Source organism: Martes martes (genome assembly GCF_963455335.1).
Source record: "Martes martes genome assembly, chromosome: 2".
NCBI classification, from domain to species: domain Eukaryota; kingdom Metazoa; phylum Chordata; class Mammalia; order Carnivora; family Mustelidae; genus Martes; species Martes martes.
The window spans coordinates 112,296,640-112,315,969 of NC_137889.1; the positions used below are offsets into that span (position 1 = coordinate 112,296,640).

The 19,330-nt window shown below is 33.9% G+C and overlaps 1 protein-coding gene across 17 annotated transcripts in view; it reads right to left on the bottom strand.

Annotated features, from left to right (window-relative positions):
- The window catches only part of CAMK2D (calcium/calmodulin dependent protein kinase II delta), a gene marked incomplete at its 3' end in the record, with an annotated part of 326,871 nt that overhangs the window by 21,395 nt on the left and 286,146 nt on the right, over window positions 1-19,330 (bottom strand). For all 17 annotated transcript variants that reach the window (XM_080796532.1, XM_080796520.1, XM_080796521.1 and 14 more), the window contains one exon: window positions 16,995-17,043. In XM_080796532.1, the coding sequence (XP_080652658.1) occupies window positions 16,995-17,043 (49 nt within the window). The remainder of the gene's footprint in view (window positions 1-16,994; window positions 17,044-19,330) is intronic.

A 19,330-nucleotide genomic window follows, 5' to 3' on the forward strand; every position in this document is an offset into this window, starting at 1 on the left:
CACACACACATACACACACACACACACACACACACACACTTCCTCTCACAAAATGATGTGAATTCCTATAACTTTTCTGTTGTCCCCATGCATCTGACAGATCACACTGGTAAGACTCGTAGGACCAAGAGTCATTTCTGTGACTAGTTACTACATTTTTCAAAGCTTAATTTGGAAAGGTGAAAATATCCTATCAGACCAGAAGTTTTTAAGTGAGTTCTCAGAGCAAATGCTTTTTATTCAAGTGATACCTCACACTGGCACTATATTAACAGTTCAGCTCTAGGATATCCTGTGCTAAATTTAGCTTAGGAAATTAATATAAAAGTACTTGTTGGACTATCTTGGCCAAATTTTAGAAATCCAGTAAAGTTATTCTTGGTTTAACCAATGTGACCACAGTAATAATTAAATTTATGAACCATACATTTCAGAACATATTACTGTCATTCCCATTTATTCTAGGAAGTATTATAAATGTAAATTATAATAAATTAACAAATTATTATAAAATGTAACTCAGAGTGTATACAGTATTTTTGAGTAGGGAATAATATTGCTTTGCCTTTTTCCATTGAATTCAAATGACGAACATTCATCAAAGACAACGTTCAGGTTATCTGATGAGTAATTAACAGTCCACACTTACAGAATACAAGTCTATATTATGTTAACTGAGATTAAGACAACAATAAGAACCTTCCATAGAGAATAATTTTGAGCTAAAAAGGAGATACTGACTTGGGAGTTCAGCAGGGCAGACCACAGGAAACATCTTTAAAAATTATCTCTTGCACTTCTATGGGCAGATTACACAAAAAAAAAGGGTGAGAAGTGAGGTATAACTTAAATAACACTAATAAGGAAATTCTTCAATAACTCACAACACTGCTCATGTTAGAAAATTCTAATACAGACTCTAAGGATACCAACTCTGGTAAAGATCCTCAGACATTCATCTCAAACAGTTTTCTGTTGTTTTATCCTCCATAACAAGTAAACACCACATTTCATTTTTATTAGCTCTTTACTTAAATGATACTATTATAAAATCCCATCTTACCCTACACTTCTTTCTAGTATAGGTTATGAATGAAGAGCTTCTTTTTCTTAAATAAAGATTTAAAAATACACAATCCCATATACTCACACTTTTTCTGTACTGGTAAAATACCTCTAAAAAATTATGGCTGTCTCTTTCAAATAAGCTACCTTTTCTGTCATTAAAGACAATTAACCTTTTCAGAGGTATGTCTCTACCATTCAGGAATATCTTTACGTTTTTGTTCACCTTAATTTTGTATAATGTGATACAATACTTCACTAGAATACTAGAAGTCTGAGTAATGTAGGCTAGGTATGGAATAAAAATATTCTCTACTCAAAACAGATACCACCACCACAAATTACTTTCCCCAACTGAAAATATTCCCTAGTTCAAATTATAAACGAATGAGAATTTGGAGAAGCATTTTTTCTCCTTTCCTCACATTTTAAATTTGAAAACATATAATAGCAATGGGTTTTCTATTATTCAAACTTCCTAAAAGTTTGAGTAATAGAATCTAAAATTCTCTCCTCAACATTTGTCATCTGTGTTTTGCTATACGGACATATACTAAATAACCACATGTAGTGATGTTAAAGAAATCAGCAATCCTTTGTAATAAATTATTTAACAAACAAATAGGTCTTTCACACTTGATTTGCTAACTTCTATGGAGATGGTTAGTGGCCCTTTGAGGAAATGCTGAATTGGAAAATTATAATCTCCAAGAGGGATATTTTATGTTATGGTTCTCAAGACATTTTGCTTGAGAAGTGTGTAAATAATTTTGCATATATATGCTTCTTTTTAAGTAAGTGTTTTACTTTTGTGGAAAACAATCAGTCTACATATTTTTAACTCTCAACAAGAATAATCAAAATAACCAAAAGTGAGCTAATTTTTCAAAACACTTGAAAACATTCAAGGACAAAAGATAAGTTTAGATAAGGGAAGACTGAATCATTACTTAAAATATTTATATTTAATTAGAAACAAAGTATGTCTCTGAACTCAAAATTTTAATGTAAAAACCTCATAAATAATTTATTAATTTATTTAATGTCTACCATATGGTACCAGGGAAGGAAAAAAGCAGTGAATTAAAATAATCTAACTTTAAAATTCATCAGTTAAAAGAATACTGTTACTTTAATAAAATCTTTAAAAAACTTCTATTTTAAGGCAAAAAAATGAAATTTTCTGTACTTGGGCAGCTTTTATGTTTATGTATGTAAGTTGGCTGGATTCTATATATGGATCTTAACACTTAGAGATATTTAGCCACTTATCTGAAATAAATGGCTTAGAAAGTAGAAACATTGATGCTAAAATTAAAAAGAAAAACAGGTCCCTTTAAATTTATAGTTTCTTTTAATTGTGAACCTTTGTGCTTATACCATCTAATACTAGGAAAGAACGGCCAGAAATAGTATAATTTGACTAAGCAACTATCATGGGCCAGGCATTTAACAAACATTATCAATATGACCATGCTTTATTATTATTATGAATATTGCATATGACACTGTCACTTTTGAAGGTAAAAAAAAATTGTTAAGAAGTGAGATACTATTAACCTCAGAGAGGTTTATATGAGCAATTGGATTACATAGCCCATCAAGGGCTAGGCTGGGATTCAAACCTAGTATTTTTGACATCAAAGCACGTGCTCCACCCAAACAGGGAAGAGGATTCTATTTGGATTACTTTTTAAATTTGCAATTTTATATTTTTAGCTCTTAAGCATGGGGGGAGGGGCAGAGGACATGTGCATAAAAACCTATAAAGATAAAAAGTTGTGATGAGATCATAAATCTTTTTTTTTAAGATTTATTTATTTATTTATTTGTCAGAGAGAGAGAGAGAGAGAGGAGCAAGAGTGAGCGCAAGCAGACAGAGTGGCAGGCAGAGGGAGAAGCAGGCTCCCTGCCGAGTTAGGAGCCCGATGTGGGACTCGATCCCAGGACGCTGGGATCATGACCTGAGCCGAAGGCAGCTGCTTAACCAACTGAGCCACCCAGGCGTCCCGATGAGATCATAATTTTAGAGGATTATCATTTTATTGGCTGGTAGGAAATGGCATGGTTGATATCCACCATATTTCCTTCCTCCATCAATTAAATATTTGTTATTCCTATTATTACCAAACGCTGGTCTAGATATTGCAGATACAGCAGTGGACAAAATAAAAATCTCTGCTCTGAAGAAATCTACATTTTAGTAGAGGAACAGAGAGACATCAAACAAGTAAATAAATATTTCACATGGTGTAAAGCACTAGGTAAAAAGCAAAGCAGAGAAGGAGAATGGAATTGCTGGATCTGAAGGGACAATTTAAAGTAGGGTCATCAATGTTTAAGATGGTAACATTTAATCAGAGACAAAAAGATAAGAAGCAGTAAGCAACATGGAATGTGTATCAGGCAAGGAACAGAAAGTGTAAAGGCCCTAAGGCAGGAACCTGCTTGATACAGTTTCCGGAACTGTGTTCTTGAGGTATATAATACAAGATGAGGCCAGATGGTATTGGGTGGCATAGCTGGTGGAAGTTCTTGTCATAGAGGGACTTTTAATTCTGAAATGGCTTTGGTACACTATATTGTACACCCGAAACTAATGTAACACTGTACGTTAACGATATTGGAATAAATGTAAAAAATAAAAAATAACAAAATGGCTTTGGCAGTCACTGGAAAATACAGAGTGGGAACATTATGCAATCTATTTTAAAAGTGTTACTCTGACTACAGTGTTGTGAATCCACTATAATCAGGTAATGCTAAAGCAAGGAGAGTGGCTAAGGAAGTCATGTCAGTGATATGGGCAACAAAAATGATAGTATATTGGACCAGGGTGGTAGAAGTGGAGGTTGGTGAGCAGCTGTCAAATGGGGGGAAAATGTGCGTATTTTAAAAGGAGAAACAGTAGGATTTGCTGATTGACTGATTGATAGACTGGATGTAGGGTGTAAGCAAAACTGAGGAGACAAAGCTCTAAGATGATGACCCAGGAGTATTAAAGGATATAGAATATACCATAGGTATGTTAAGTTCAGTTTTCATAGATGCATTTGAACACAGATACACGAAAAAAGTTGGAGATATGAAGTATTGGAATAATGCAATCAGATCAAAACATTGCAGACTTGCATGGATAGTATGATGTAGGTGAGGAGAAATAAAGAGGGATGTTTTCTGGAGGTGTCAGTAAGCACTGACATTTTAAAAGCATGACTTAATCTATAACAAGAAACAGTTTTACAAGGAATTCTTATGTTTCTTTTTAAAGAACACACAACTGAATAGTTTGGGAATATTCAAACCTAAGTATAGGTTTTTAATTTTCTGTTCTAATCTAAAGAGATCAAATGAACCATCTAAAGGTATTTGCATAGAGCAAATTGTTTCCTTTGGGTACTGAAATATACATAAAATGAAGTATACACTTTACATATAATTAGTAGTATAACATGGCTTTAGCAGGGACACTTATTTTACCACAGTTAAACAAATCATAGCAATCCTAGTAACTAAATCAGTCCTTTTGTACCAACCATGATGCTTATTTTCATATAATGGATTGGCAAATTCTGCTAAACAACACTGGTCAAGAGAACAATGTTACATTACATATTAAAAAAAGGAAAGGAAAGGAAGAAAGAAAGAAAGGGAGGGAGGCAGGAAGGAAGGAAAAAGAATGAAAATAGACTAATTCACTAAGTTTTAAGTACAAACATTTTATTCATGTATCCTGGAAGAAATTTTCTTTAACAAAGAACAAAACTGTATGCAAAAATAGCCATTTACTGGGGAAATGTACCAGCAGGTATAATTTCATTAAAGAGGATACTTTAAGACGGGTAACTCCTTGAGGAAAAAGGTAAGCCTTATTAGCCTCAGCCTAGTCTACCATATCCAGCACACAATGAGTGTTCAATAATTCTTTCTAAAAATCAAAATTGGATCAAATTTTTCAAGTAGAGGTCTCTTTGTTAGAAATTACATATGTTACATATGTATACATATGTTACATATGATCCAGCCCTGTCTCGGCTAGGTATTCAGCTGGGAGTGGGCTTGAAGATTCTCTCCCTCTGATCCTCCCCCAACTCATAGGTGCCCATGGGCATCTGCACATACATGCATAATCTCTCAAGTAAATAAACAAATCTTTAAAATAAAAAAGGAATTACATGTATTACATGCATCTAAAATTTTCTGAGCGCTCACATATGACTCTGTGCCCTTATAGTTATTTAATGAACATTATTCCTTGTTTTAGAATTATCTGAATACCAGCCAGAAACAAAGAAGGTATATTATCATGCAGAATCATCTCTGTCTTTTCTAGCCTTGTTCATGAGGGCCAGAATGTGGCTAGTGCCTCCTTAGTAAACTTACACTAGAGGTCATTGACTATTTGAATTGAATAATGAAAATACCACTATTTCAAATGCAAAAAAAAAAAAAAAAACCCTTTACTTCTACATAATCTCTTCCATCAAGATCCTTCATTCAGTAATGCCTTCTCTGTTACTTCTTGTAATATCTTAGTTCTCCACCTAACATGGTCTGAAATCGAATGATATGTAATCAGGTAAAATAGTAAAAATGCCCAGGAGTCAGATTTATTTGAGTACTTTACTCCTAATGCCTCCTGCGCAAATCAAAGGGGTCTGAGCAGAAGTACATACCACCATCACCACCACCAACAAAGGCCATTTTACTGATTCACTGATGTATAAGAAGAATCACTAAATAATACAGACCTAATTTCACATAATTTCTAGATATAGTTATTGATAGAAAATAATACAAACTCAGCAAAGGAGATAGTATTTTATTAAAGCATTTTAATCTAATAATTTCAGAATTATATAATTCATAGCTAATAAAAACATAGTTGTAATTTAACTTCTGCATAGAAATATATGAGGTAAAATAATTTTATATAGTAGATATTTTATATTTTATATATATATATTTGTAGATATTTTAAAAACATGAAATATAGCCCCATAATAATTCTTACTGGGATGTATTTAAAGTACTAATTTTACAGTCCATTAGTGCCATGATAACATTTTGAATATACAGGTTGGTAGACACCATTTTTTTCCATTGTAATAATATTCCACAAAACTGCAGCAATTTATTCCTGTATTCAACTTTGAATTAAATGTCTTTTTATAATTGCTTTGGATAATTTATATTATTACTATCTATATTTATTATATATTACTTTATAATGTATAATTGTTCACACATAAAAAATATAAGACCTCATAACAATCTTAGTAGTACTGCATTAAAGTAGGGTAGATAAAAGCCTTATAACTCTGTATTATTGATTGCAGTATCTAAATTATGTAACCAGGAAGGCTGAGGCACAAAGTTATACAACTTGCTCTAAGTAAGTTAGATAAAAGAACTATTAAACAAGAGTGTAAACTCTGGATTCCAATTACATCCTTGCTAATATTTTTTATGTCATTAAAAAAGTAATGAAATTACAATCTGAAAAGGTAAAGGAGACAGAGAAAGTAATAAAATATGTTAAAACTTGCACATAACTTTAAATTTAGTTGCTTATTCAATTGGACCACTTTATTAGGTAACAGGAAATAGAGATACATGGAAAAAACAAGAAAGTTTTACACTCAATATATATGCAACTATAGTATAATGTAAATTAAATCTTGTTGACTACAAAATTTTTGATTATATAAATTGTAAGTCTCATTACCTCTTTTATTTTAACTTCCACATAAATATCTAAGAATAGTATTTGTTAGATTTTTAAACTCTGAATTATTAAAATGAATTCAAAGTTATAAAAATGGTCGTTTAATCATGATTTGTAAATTGATCAAAGAAGAAATCAAAAGAAATCATATTAAGAAATGAAAATGAAAGCAAAATGGTCCAAAACCTTTGGGATGCAGAAAAAGTGGTTCTAAGAGGGAAGTTTGTAGCAATACAGGATGACCTCAAGAAGCAAGAAAAATCTCAAATAAACAACCTAACATTACACCTAAAGAAGCTAGGAAAAGAACAAATAAAACCTGAAACCAGCAGAATAAAGGAAATAATAAAGATTAAAGCAGAAATAAAAGATATAGAAACTAAAAAAACAGAGAAACATACCAATGAAAGCAAGACCTGGTTCTTTGAGAAGATGAACAAAAGCCAGATTCATCAAAGAGAGAGAGAGAGAAAACTCAAAATAAGCAAAATCACCAATGAAAGAAGAGATAACAACCAACACCAATGCAATACAAACAACTGTAAGAGAATATTATGAAAAACTACATGCCAACAAATTAGACAACCAAGAAGAAATGGATACATGCCTAGAAACATTTAACCTCCCAAAGCTAAAGCAGGAAGAAACAGAAAATCTGAAAAGACCAATTATCAGCAAGGAAATTGAATCAACAATCAAAGAACTCCCAACGAACAAAAATCCAGGACCAGATGGCTTCATAGGTGAATTCTACTAAACATTTAAAGATGAGTTAATACCTATTGTACTCAAACTATTCCAAAAAATAGAGAAGGAAAATTCCCAAATTCATTCTATGTAGCCTATATCACCCTGATATCAAAACTAGATAAAGATACCACAAAAGAAGAAAAGAAAAAAAAAAAAAAAAGAAAAGATATAAGAAAAGGAAAAAAAAGAAAAGGAAGAAAAGAAGAGAAAAGAAAAAAAAGGAAAGGAAAAAAAAAAAAAAAAGGAAGGGTGTCAGTTGATTAAGCGTCTGCCTTCGGCTCAGGTCATGATCTCCTGGTCCTGAGATCAAGTCCCACATCAGGTTCCCTGCTGAGGAGGAGGAGCCTGCTTCTCCCTCCCGCTTCCCCAGCTTGTACTCTCTCTCTATATCTCCCTATGACAAATAAATAAAATCTTTGGGGAAAAAAAGAAAAGAAAAGAAAGAGAAAGAAAGAGAGGAAGTACAAGCCAATGTGTGTGATGAACATAGGTGCAAAAATCCTCAACAAAATACTAGCAAACTGAGTCCAACAATACATTAAAATAATCATTAACCACAATCAAATGAGATATATTCCTGGGATACAAGGGTGGTGGTTCAACACTTGCAAATCAATCAATGTGATATGCCACATCGATAAGAAAAAGGATTAAAATCACATTTCTGGATTAAAACAATCATTTCAATAAATGCAGATAAAGCATTTTACAAAGCACAACATCCATTCATGATAAAAACCCTCAACAAAGTAGGTTTAGAGAGAACATACCTCAACATAAGAAAGACCATATATGGAAAACCCACACTGAACATCATACTTAATGGGGAAAAACAGAGCTTCTCCCTTAAGGTCAGGAAGAAGAAGAAGACAAGGATGTCCACTCTTAATACTTTTATTCAACATTGTGCTGGAAATCCTAGCCACAGTGATTAGACAACAAAAAGAAAAGGCATGCACATTCGTAAGAAAGAAGTAAGACTTTCACTATTTGTAGATGACATGATATTACACACAGAAAACCTTAAAGACTCCACCAAAAAACTAACAGAACTGATCAACGAATTCAGTAAGTTTACAGGATACAAATTCAACCTACAGAAATCTGCTGCATTTCTATACACTAATAATGAAGCAGCAGAAAGAAAAATTAATAAAATAATCCCATTTACAATTGCACCAAAAATAAGATACCAATGAATAAACCTAACCAGAGAGGTGAAAAACCTATATTTTGAATATTATAAAACACTGATGAAAGAAACTGAAGGTAACACAAAGAAATAGAAAGATATTCCATGCTCAGGGATTGGAAGAACAAGTACTGTTAAAATGTCTATACTGCCCAAAGCAATCTACAGATTTAATGCAGTGCCTATCAAAATACCAGCAGCATTTTTCACAAAACTATAATAAAAAACCCCCAAATTTATATTGAACTACAAAAGACCCCAAGTAGCCCAAGCAATTTTGAAAAAGAAAAACAAAGCTAGAGGCATCCCAAATACAGACTTCAAAAGCGGTAGTAATCAAAAAAAAAAAAAAAAAAAAAAAAAAAAGCTGTAGTAATCAAAACAGTTTGGTACTAGCACAAAAATAGACACATAGATCAATGGAACAGAATAGAAAACCTGGACATGAACCCTATAATTACATGATCAATTAATCTTTTACAAAGCAGGAAAGATTATCCACTGAGAAAAATATAGTCTTTTCAATAAACAGTGTTGGGAAAACTGGGCAGCAACATGCAAAAGAGTGAAACTGGATCACTTTCTTATACCAAACACAAAAATAAACTCAAAATGTATTAAAGACCTAAATGTGAGACCTAAGACCATAAATTCTGAGTTGAGAGCACAGGTAGTAATTTTCTGACATCAGCTATAGCAACAATTTTCTAGATATGTCTCCTGAGGCAAGGGAAAAAAAAGCAAAACAAACAAACAAAAAACTATTAGGACTACATCAAGATAAAAAACACTTCTGCACAGTGAAGGAAACAATAAAAAAAACTAAACAACAACCCACAGAATGGGAGAAGATATTTGCAAATGACATATCTGGTAAAGGATTAGTATCCAAAATATATAAAGAACTTATACAACTCAATACCCCAAAAGCAAATAATCCAAATAAAAATGAGCAGAAGACATGAACAGACATTCCTCTGGAGAAGACAGAAGACCAACAGACATATGAGAAGATGCTCAACATCACTTATCATCAGGGAAATGGAAATCAAAACTGCAATGAGATATCATCTCGTACCTATCAGAATGGCTAAAATAAAAACATAAATAAAAGCACAAGGAACAAGTATTGGCAAGGATGTGGAGAGAAAGGAAACCTCATGCACTGTTGGTGGGAATGTAAACTGATGCAAACACCATAGAAAACAGTATGGAGGTTCCTCAAAAAGTTAAAAATAGAACTACCCCAAGATCCAGTAATCACACTACTGGGTATTTATTTAAAGAATACAAAAACACTAATTCAAAGGGATGCATGCACCCCTATGTTTACTGCGGCATTATTCAGAAGAGCCAAATTATGGAAGTGGTCTAAGTGTTCATCAATAGATGAATAGATAGAGAAGATGTGGTGAATGTATATACATATACAAACACAGACACACAAAGGAATATTATTCAGCCATAAAAAAAGAATGAAATTTGCCATTTGCAATGACATGCATGGAGCTGGAGAATACAATGCTAAGCGATATAAGTCAGAGAAAGACAAATACCACATGATTTCACTCATATGTGTGATTTAAGAAACAAAACAAATGAGCAAAGGAACAAATAGGGGTGGAGGGAAAGAAATGAAGAAACGGAGTCTTAACTATAGAGAACAAACTGATGGTTACCACAGGGGAGGTGGGGGGGGGGGAGAGGTGACATAGGTGATGGGGATTAAGGAGGGCATTTGTGTTGAGCACCCGGTGATGTATGGAATTGTTAAATCACTGTAGTGTACACCTAAAACTAATAAAACACTGTATGTTAACTATACTGGAATAAAAATAAAATAAAATTTTTAAAAATACCAAAAAAAACCCCCAAATAAGGAGAAAGTAAAAATAAAATTTAAATAGGAGTTCATCTGTTTTCAAAAAATAATATAAAAAAATACAGCAATTAGCAAATATTTTTATGCTTCAGTTTTAAAAGCCAACTGCTAATTCAATTAACAAGTTCTGCCTTGATCTAGGTCCTTGGTGGTCATTTTAAATATAAGTATTGGTAAGGTATGTTAGAACAAATTATATTTTTTTCTTATGAGAGAACCAAACCTGACCAAAATACAATACATTAATATGTTTTCTATGTCACAAGTCTTTGTCAGTAAACATACTAAACCTGTAGCCTAGTCTTAATATAAACATTATGAAAAGCATGTTTTGTAAATACCAAGATTTTTACCTAATAATAAAAAAGATTGGGAAATTGATGGCAGGAATTTTAGAGTATATGTGATTTAGAATTTATGAAGTATTTAATAAAATAATGCTCCATTATTCTCTAAAAGTATATAGAATTTTGCAAACTTGCTAAAAAAGAAACTTTGAACTGAGAAAATTTATTAATATAGGATGAACCTGCGTTTTCTTAATGATAAAATGAGTAGCTACATGTTTTTGTTAGTTGGTTTTGTTCATTTTGATTTAGGACTTTGTTTTAAGTGAGATTGGCAGTTGTTTTGACCCTGTATTTTGTCAGCATGGCCAAAGAAGCCTGAGGCTATCACTGACAAATTTAAAATTTGTCAAACCTAGTAGGAGGCAAAGAGTAAATGAAAAAACTGAGTATGGAGGTAAAATAAAGGAATGTAAAAAAGAAAAATAAAGAGAAATGAAGTTATTTTATATTGGTGGTAGAGCAGAATAAATTCTGCCTCAGTTCTATAAGTTATGGATCCTGATTTAAAAGTTAAAAGATTAACAGGCAGATACACACATACAGACATGAATTTTTCTAAATAAACCTTTTTAAAAATCAAAATTGGATTAGAAATCTGAAAGAAGTTATGCACTACATTGCAGGTCTTCTAAGACAGTTTTAAGCTAATGGAATGACATAATTATCAAAGGTTCTTTTTTTTTTTTTTTTAAAGATTTTATTTATTTATTTGACAGAAATCACAAGTAGGCAGAGAGGCAGGCAGAGAGAGAGGAAGGGAAGCAGACTCCCCGCTGAACAGAGAGCCCGATGTGGGGCTCGATCCCAGGACCCTGGGATCATGACCTGAGCCGAAGGCAGAGGCTTTAACCCACTGAGCCACCCAGGCGCCCCTCAAAGGTTCTTCAATAAAATAACCAGAAGTTTCTTGATACGCAGATTCTCTTGAAGAGAGAAAGGCATGCAGGACAAATGCTGAGTTACAAACCACAAGGGGATCTGAAGAAGACTGGTAATATGTGATCATCTGCCTCAGGGAATTCTACCCAGCAGTGAAGGTTTTCATTAACATAGAACGTAAGAATAGTCGAATCTGAGTATTTAGTCATCACACTGTCCACTAATGTACAGATTCACAAAGATATACACAAAAAGCTCATTAACCACATGATTTTGCAGATGAGCCAAGGCCTTTATATCCAGATGTCATCAAAACCAGGTCCCATTGAAATGCTAAGGGTGTCAACCCTTGCCCTTAATTGGGCCTTTTGCAAACAATGCAACCTCATTATCATCATCTATTTGTCAGCAAAAGGAAAAGAGGATAAACCAGAATGAAGTCCCCATACACAGTCCTGCTCATAGCAATACATTTCTGCGTGTTGCACAGAGCTCCACTGTAAGGAAAAATGAAACGCAGCAAGAGATCCAAGCAGCTACTCAATGGTGAGCTGTATGCAATGAGACGCTGGAAGCAGGATGTGTAACAGAGATGACATAAGGGCACAGAGGAGCCCAACTTCGATAGGTGTTGCACAACTCTAGAAGTCTAGGGAAGAGCAGCAGATGGACCAAACTGATGCATACCCATCAGGAAGAAGCAGCTGACTCTGGGCAATGGCGCTGGCAGGTTATGAGGTGGAGAGACACTGTGGCATACAGCGACAGGCCCTGCAAACTGTGGCTAAAGCCACAAACCAAAGGACAGTCTTCAAATGTATACAGCGCTGAGAGGACCATTGCTATGTATCATTAGCTTTAAGGACACCCGTACTCATAGAGAGCCGCACTGTTAAGTGTTGCCATCTAAAAGCAATTGTTTTACTAGAAATGTATTCAAAGTGGAATGACTATTTCAACAATTTTAGACCTAAAAATCCGTATTTTGGAAACACCAGTGAATTCTAATAGGAAAACTTTTGTTTTGGGGTACGTAAAGCTGTTTTTACTGCACAGTGCTTCTACGGTCATAGCTATGCCTCATTACGATTCCCATTTATTTTTAAGCCATTACAGTCTTTCCATTACACGGAGTTTCCTGCTGAGTTTACAGACATAGAGATAATATTTGGTTTTTGAATATAGGACAAAATTAAGAAATGGCTCAAGAGGTTCACACTAGGAAGTCCACGTTGGCTTGGACAGAGAAAACAGTGAACTTAGAAGCTTTTTAAAAAGAAAAATTGTAAAACAATCCCTTAGGATGACTGTGAGCTTAGGAAGGGAAATGTGGTTAAAACTATATACTGAAGTTTTTTTAAAAATGAAAAAGGACTTTTAAAAATAAAACACATTTATCTTGGGTCTCAGTTTTTAAAGTCAATTTTGTTGATATTTATTGAATTAGCTGAGATAAACAGCTTAAATTATAGCATAAAAGCTTCATGTAAAGTGTACAGAAGAACATCTTGACTCCTGAGTTGATGAAAGCTCTTGAATAAGACTAGTCACCAAGAAAAGATGTGGAGCTCAAACAGTTAGCCATTCAATAAATATCTGCTGAATGAAAAAACTGAGGTAGCCTACATACAGTTCAAGAATAACACATAGATTGGGGCCTTATGAAAACTAAAGGCCTTTCTGAATGGAAACTAACAGGAAGAGCTCAAAGAAAATGAGTTTTCTACTAATTCTGGCTCTCTAGGTGCTCCAGCTTCCCTGAATGTGAAGGATTACTCATCTACTATGACTAATACTTTCTTCCTCCTTAAGAGTAGTTGGCCTACCTTTTTTGCCCCTGAAAAGGCCAACAAAAGGTATTCTCCTGTTGGTTTTCATTTCTTCCTTGTTTAGATCACCCTGATGTGTTAATATCCCCCCTGCCGTGTTTCTTTACAGCAGAGAGTGTGTAGAACCGTCACTGCCAGGTTGGTCCTTGGGGATCAGACAGAAGTGTACTCCATTGGCATGGAATTATGTACTATGGGAGCATGTGCTACGGTATTCCAGGGATCATACACTACCATGAAACAATAGAAGTCTAGGTGTAGGTGTTATGTGGGACAGCCAGCAGGAATGGGTGGAGCAGGTGACTGAATGCAGGAGCATGATAGGGGAATATGCATTTAAGAATATATCCCGAAGTCTGGTGTTTCACCCTGATAACAGAGTAGTATACAGAAGGGAAAGGATTGGAAAGTATATGTGGAAGAAAGAGAGGAAATTTTGTAGGTAGGATATGGCTTTGTAGAGATGCTGTGGCTTTGGTCAGGTTATATAACTGATGTCTTTTTGAGTTCCTAGAGCTTAGATAATAGGTAATTTGGATTCTAACAGAGCTGGTCAAAAAACACTCTCTACCAAGCTACCCAGAGCTATATGTAGCAAACTCTGAGGTAAAGAGAAAAGAGCACAGTCATACAGATGCAGAAATCAATTAGGGTCTTTCTGATGGACTGTGTCCTGATTAATGAAGAGATTCCCATATAAGCACATCACCAGCACAATAAATACATTAAAAATATTTATGACAGTTTTTTTAAATGACAGTTTTATATAATGCTTGTCTTGGAGTCAGAACAATGGCCTGAGTGATTTTTTAAAGTGTCTTCCAGTCTGACAGGTTTCTGACATCATTCAATATTTAAAAAGGTCAGCCACCAAAGAGCTGTGTGGGTCTTAGAGAACACAAACGATGCTTAATGTGTTATATCTGTGACTCTGTGGCCACATTCACGCAAAGAAAATTAAGCAAAAACTTCAATAACTTATTCACTGAGTTTAAAGAAATAAATAAAAACACTTTGGGGTCAGTAATCAACTGGACATTTCTTTCCATCTTAATATTATGCTTTAATTTTGCTAATATTTGGTGTATGTAGCCTCTAATCATAAAGACAAATACTATCTCAATTTGTGGAATCCCAGAGGCAAAGGAAACCAGTATCATTGTTGTGATATGGAGAGAACTGTTTTCTGAGAGGTGCTGATACAATTTTATTTCATCAAAAAAGATTATAAACTATAAGGTAGGGCTGACAGGGATTGTTTATATGTTGACATCTATATACATTAATAGCGATCATCCTAAACCAAAACTTAGTAAAGACTCAAATTCAGGTGAGAAAGATCACTTATTAAAACCCTGCTTGTGATCACCAAGAAATATGTTTATTAGGACTAATTGCTATCGTGAGGTGTTGCTATTCTAATACTATTCAGCTGTTTAAAGATTCAGTCTTTCTAGTGGATAATGCACAGGTTTATTTCCCCTGATTCTTGCTCAAGAGAAGAATGTATAAAGTCATATAAACATTTTGCTTGGCTGAAAGAGCTAATGAATCCAAAATACTTACAAAGATGATGCTTTCTGAATCACTGAGAAAGCTAAATGGCATATCTGCTTATCTGGTTAAAAAATCTCCTTATAATGTGACTGGCATCAATGATTCATAAAATTACTTCTGTTCAAATTTTAGCTCTGGGGCAAGAGCGAGATGAATAGACCTACTAAATAAAATCATTGACACAGCTATCCACCTTTCCACTGTAAGAGAAAAAAAAAAATGACTGACTACCTCTAGCAGAGTTAGGTCAGTGCACTAAATTATAAATAGAGAGCACACTTTAATATAATAGAGTCAGCTCTTCTATTCAACCAAAGAGGAAAAAGTCAGCATAGGTGACTGGTAACTTGCAGTCTACATGCATTTTTTTTTTTTTTTTTTTTTTTTTTTTTTTTTTAATATTTTTATTTATTTATTTGACAGAGAGAGAGAGATCACAAGTAGGCAGAGAGGCAGGCAGAGACAGAGAGAGGGAGAAGCAGGCTCCCTGCTGAGCAGAGAGCCCGATGTGGGGCTCGATCCCAGGACCCTGGGATCATGACCTGAGCCGAAAGCAGAGGCTTTAACCCACTGAGCCACCCAGGCACCCCTCTACATGCATTTTTATTTCCTAAATTTCTTATCTGTCTCCTTGACCTGAGAGTTTCCAGGTTCTTTATTCTATAACATGAATATAGTTTTCCAAAACTGTCTTACTAATGTCACTACAAAATGAAAGCCCATGTTGACACTATTAGGTAAATAATCTTTCCAAATAATGTTTATCGATGAATCATTTCTCTGAACTTATTTTATGTTTATTTTCCTTTAATACATCCTTAATACTTTTTTAAAAGATTTTATTTATTTATTTAACAGAGAGAAAGAGAGAGACACAAGCAAGGGGAGTGGGAGAGGGAGAAGCAGGCTTCCCGCTAAGCACGAAGCCGGATGTGGGGCTCTATCCCCGGACCCTGGGATCATGACCTGAACTGAAGGCAGACGTTTAATGACTGAGCCACCCAGGCACCCCCATCTTTAATACTCTTTAAACATCCTATTCTTACCATTTTTTTTTTTTTTTGGAATGGCTTCTCGACAAATGGCCAGTAGAAACTGTAGTTACATACACAGAATTAAGAAAATGAGAACACAAAACTGTGAAAGCAACTGAAGCAAAATTAACTCTTCTAAAACAGTCAGGAGACCAAAAAAGAAGTCAAAGTATGTTTAGAGGTATGTGCAGAGGCAGTGAGATGTTCATAGAAATGCTGGCAATGACTCATTTATATTTCTGAAAGAACCTGGGCAACTCAAGTGAATGGAGGTCAAGAATATACTGGGAAAGTGCACAAAAACCTAGGATAAAAAGGATGACAAATGTTGAAACTCACTGAGACCATTAAAGGTTTTAAACAATGGTCCTTTCCATACTCTGTTCTTGAACATAAGCTGTTTTCTAGACATAGAAAAACATTTTATATTACCTTCTAACGGATACATTTACAATTTGATATTATGTCCCCAGACTGTCATTACAAGTTTAAAATTACAATGTGCCCGAATGTCCTATGTTTGTGTATATTTCAAAACAGAGAAAAAATATAATGTGAAAAAATTGACAAAATCTATATATATAATCAACATAATGTGTACGTATGAAAAGAAAAATACTTTTGCTTTTTAGAAGAAGCCTAGTTCCCAAACTTGTTATTTGTAACAACTATTTTTCTGATTTATATGGAACTCTAATTAGGATTTTCCACTTCTGATTTAATCATACCTTTCACATCTTCATCCTCAATTGTTGTATTTGAACTCTCAGTTGACTCCTGTCGAGAAGAAAACATGTGTTAAGTTGCAAACAATGGAAAACTTCACTTTTTTTCTTCTTAAAATTGGCAAGTGATATACATATCATGCAAAATTCATCAGCAAGCTGTGTACATATATTGACATGCAGATGGACAAGTACATTATGTGGTTTTAACAGAAATAAAATGCCAAATGCTGCAAACACTTCAAAAAGGGAGTGCTCTGGTGGCCTACTCTGAAGTATGATAAATGTAGGTTATTTGTAGAAGCAGCCAAAGTATGCAACTTATTTTAAGAGCTGTGTAAGGCCATACTTGGTTACAGTGCCCCATAGGGTGTGCTTTTTCTATATATTTATCAGAATTGAATATATTAGCCTAATGAATTTGACCCTAAAATAGAACAATTTCTCTTACCAACTAATTAATCAGTAAATAACCCCTTCTTTGTATAAGGAACTGTATCAAGCACTGAATTCACAGCCTATTTGTCTTATTCTTATGTAGAGACAGAAAGCATTTCATTCTATCAATTCGATCAGGAAGCTAGGGGTACTAAGCTGAATTATGCTGAAATTTCCTTTTTTTTTTTAGATTTTATTTATTTATTTGAGAGAGAGAGTGAGAGAGTGCATGAGAGGGGAGAAAGTCAGAGACAGAAGCAGACTCGCCATGGAGCTGGGAGCCTCATACAGGACTGGATCCCGGGACTCTGGGTTCATGACCTGAGCCGAAGGCAGTCGCTCAACCAACTGAGCCACCCAGGCGCCCTGAAACTGCTTTTAACAAGAATTTCCATGTTTGTGATCAGCACAATGGAATTATATGAATAATTTACTTTCAAGGACAATTTGATTTTTTCATCCATTTCTTAATTAGAAACTGGCTGTTATCAATAAGAAACCTGCTCCCATAATGGAAAGACAAAGCTATTTCTTTGTAAAACTACAAATGAAGTTGAAGATTAATAAGCACACTTAAAAGGATACTGTAACTGCCAGTATTAAGATACAGTTTCTTAAAATGGTTTGATAAATTTTTTCCGCTAATAATGTGCTAACAAAATATTTTCTAGCAAAGAAATTTAGTAGTATTCATAAGAAGAACACAATTATCTACTTGAAATGATGAAAGGCTAGAGCTGAAAGAAGTTGGAAACAAACTTCCAATCCAGAGCTATGTGCTCAGTGATGAAAAACCGATTTTGGAAAATGATGCAGATACCAATCAGTGTCCTTGTAGAGATTCAATAACCAAAAAAGCAATCAATTTATATAAATATTATATATAATATTTAAGCCAAAGGGACAGACTAATTAAATGTGTATCCAGAAGCTCTCCATATACACAAAACAAAAGCAAATAGTCTTCATGCGTTTCTTAATGTGACCTAGTGTTCAAATTTAAACTCAAGATGAAGGTAAACCCATGCACTGTAAAAGTAAAAAAATTCATGTAAGCAAGAAATATCATGCAGCAACTCTTACAAATGATATAGCTAGAGCTATTGAAGTATCCACTCCAGCTGTTATGCTTGGTCTTTCATTTGCTAATGATACTTTAAAAAATTTTTTCTCCTATATGATGCTCGTGAGTCCTATAAGTCTTTTAGGGACTTAAAATATTTTGTGCTATGACCATAAAATACATCTCATATTAAAGAATACTTGATTTTTTTTTTAACTTTAATGATTTTAATATTGATCAACTAAATGTTAAACCAGAGGAAATGTGTTCTCTAAGACTTAAACATTGTTGATAAGAGTAAGGAGAAATTAGACCTGTGACTATATTTAGTATTTGAGAAAAATCGATGAAATATTTTTTCCTTCCCTTAGAGATACAATAACATATGAGAGTTAGTAAACTGGAAACATGGAATATGTTCAGAAAATGTCTCCTTTTGTCCTATAGACATGTACACAAGTACTATTATTTAGTTAACAGGCTACACAATCTACAACAGACAGAAAACATTACAGTCTTCTTTCAGCCTAAGTGGTTAAATATCTGTTACTGAAATGCATATAACTCAACAAAAACAAACATTTCATAAGAATTGAAACTCCCTGATTATCCTCAATTTCATGCCAAACAACAAAAACAACACCAATAGGGAATTAACAGAAAAAGCACTATGACAACAGAATAAATAAAACTCAAAAGCAACATTAATTTAAACAAACACTTATGAACTCAAGTTGATTTTTTTGAAGACAGTGAAATGAGATAGCAAGAAATTCTAAAATTTCATGCAGAATATAACTAAAGTACAATGCACAAACGGGCATGGAGAAGGAAAAAA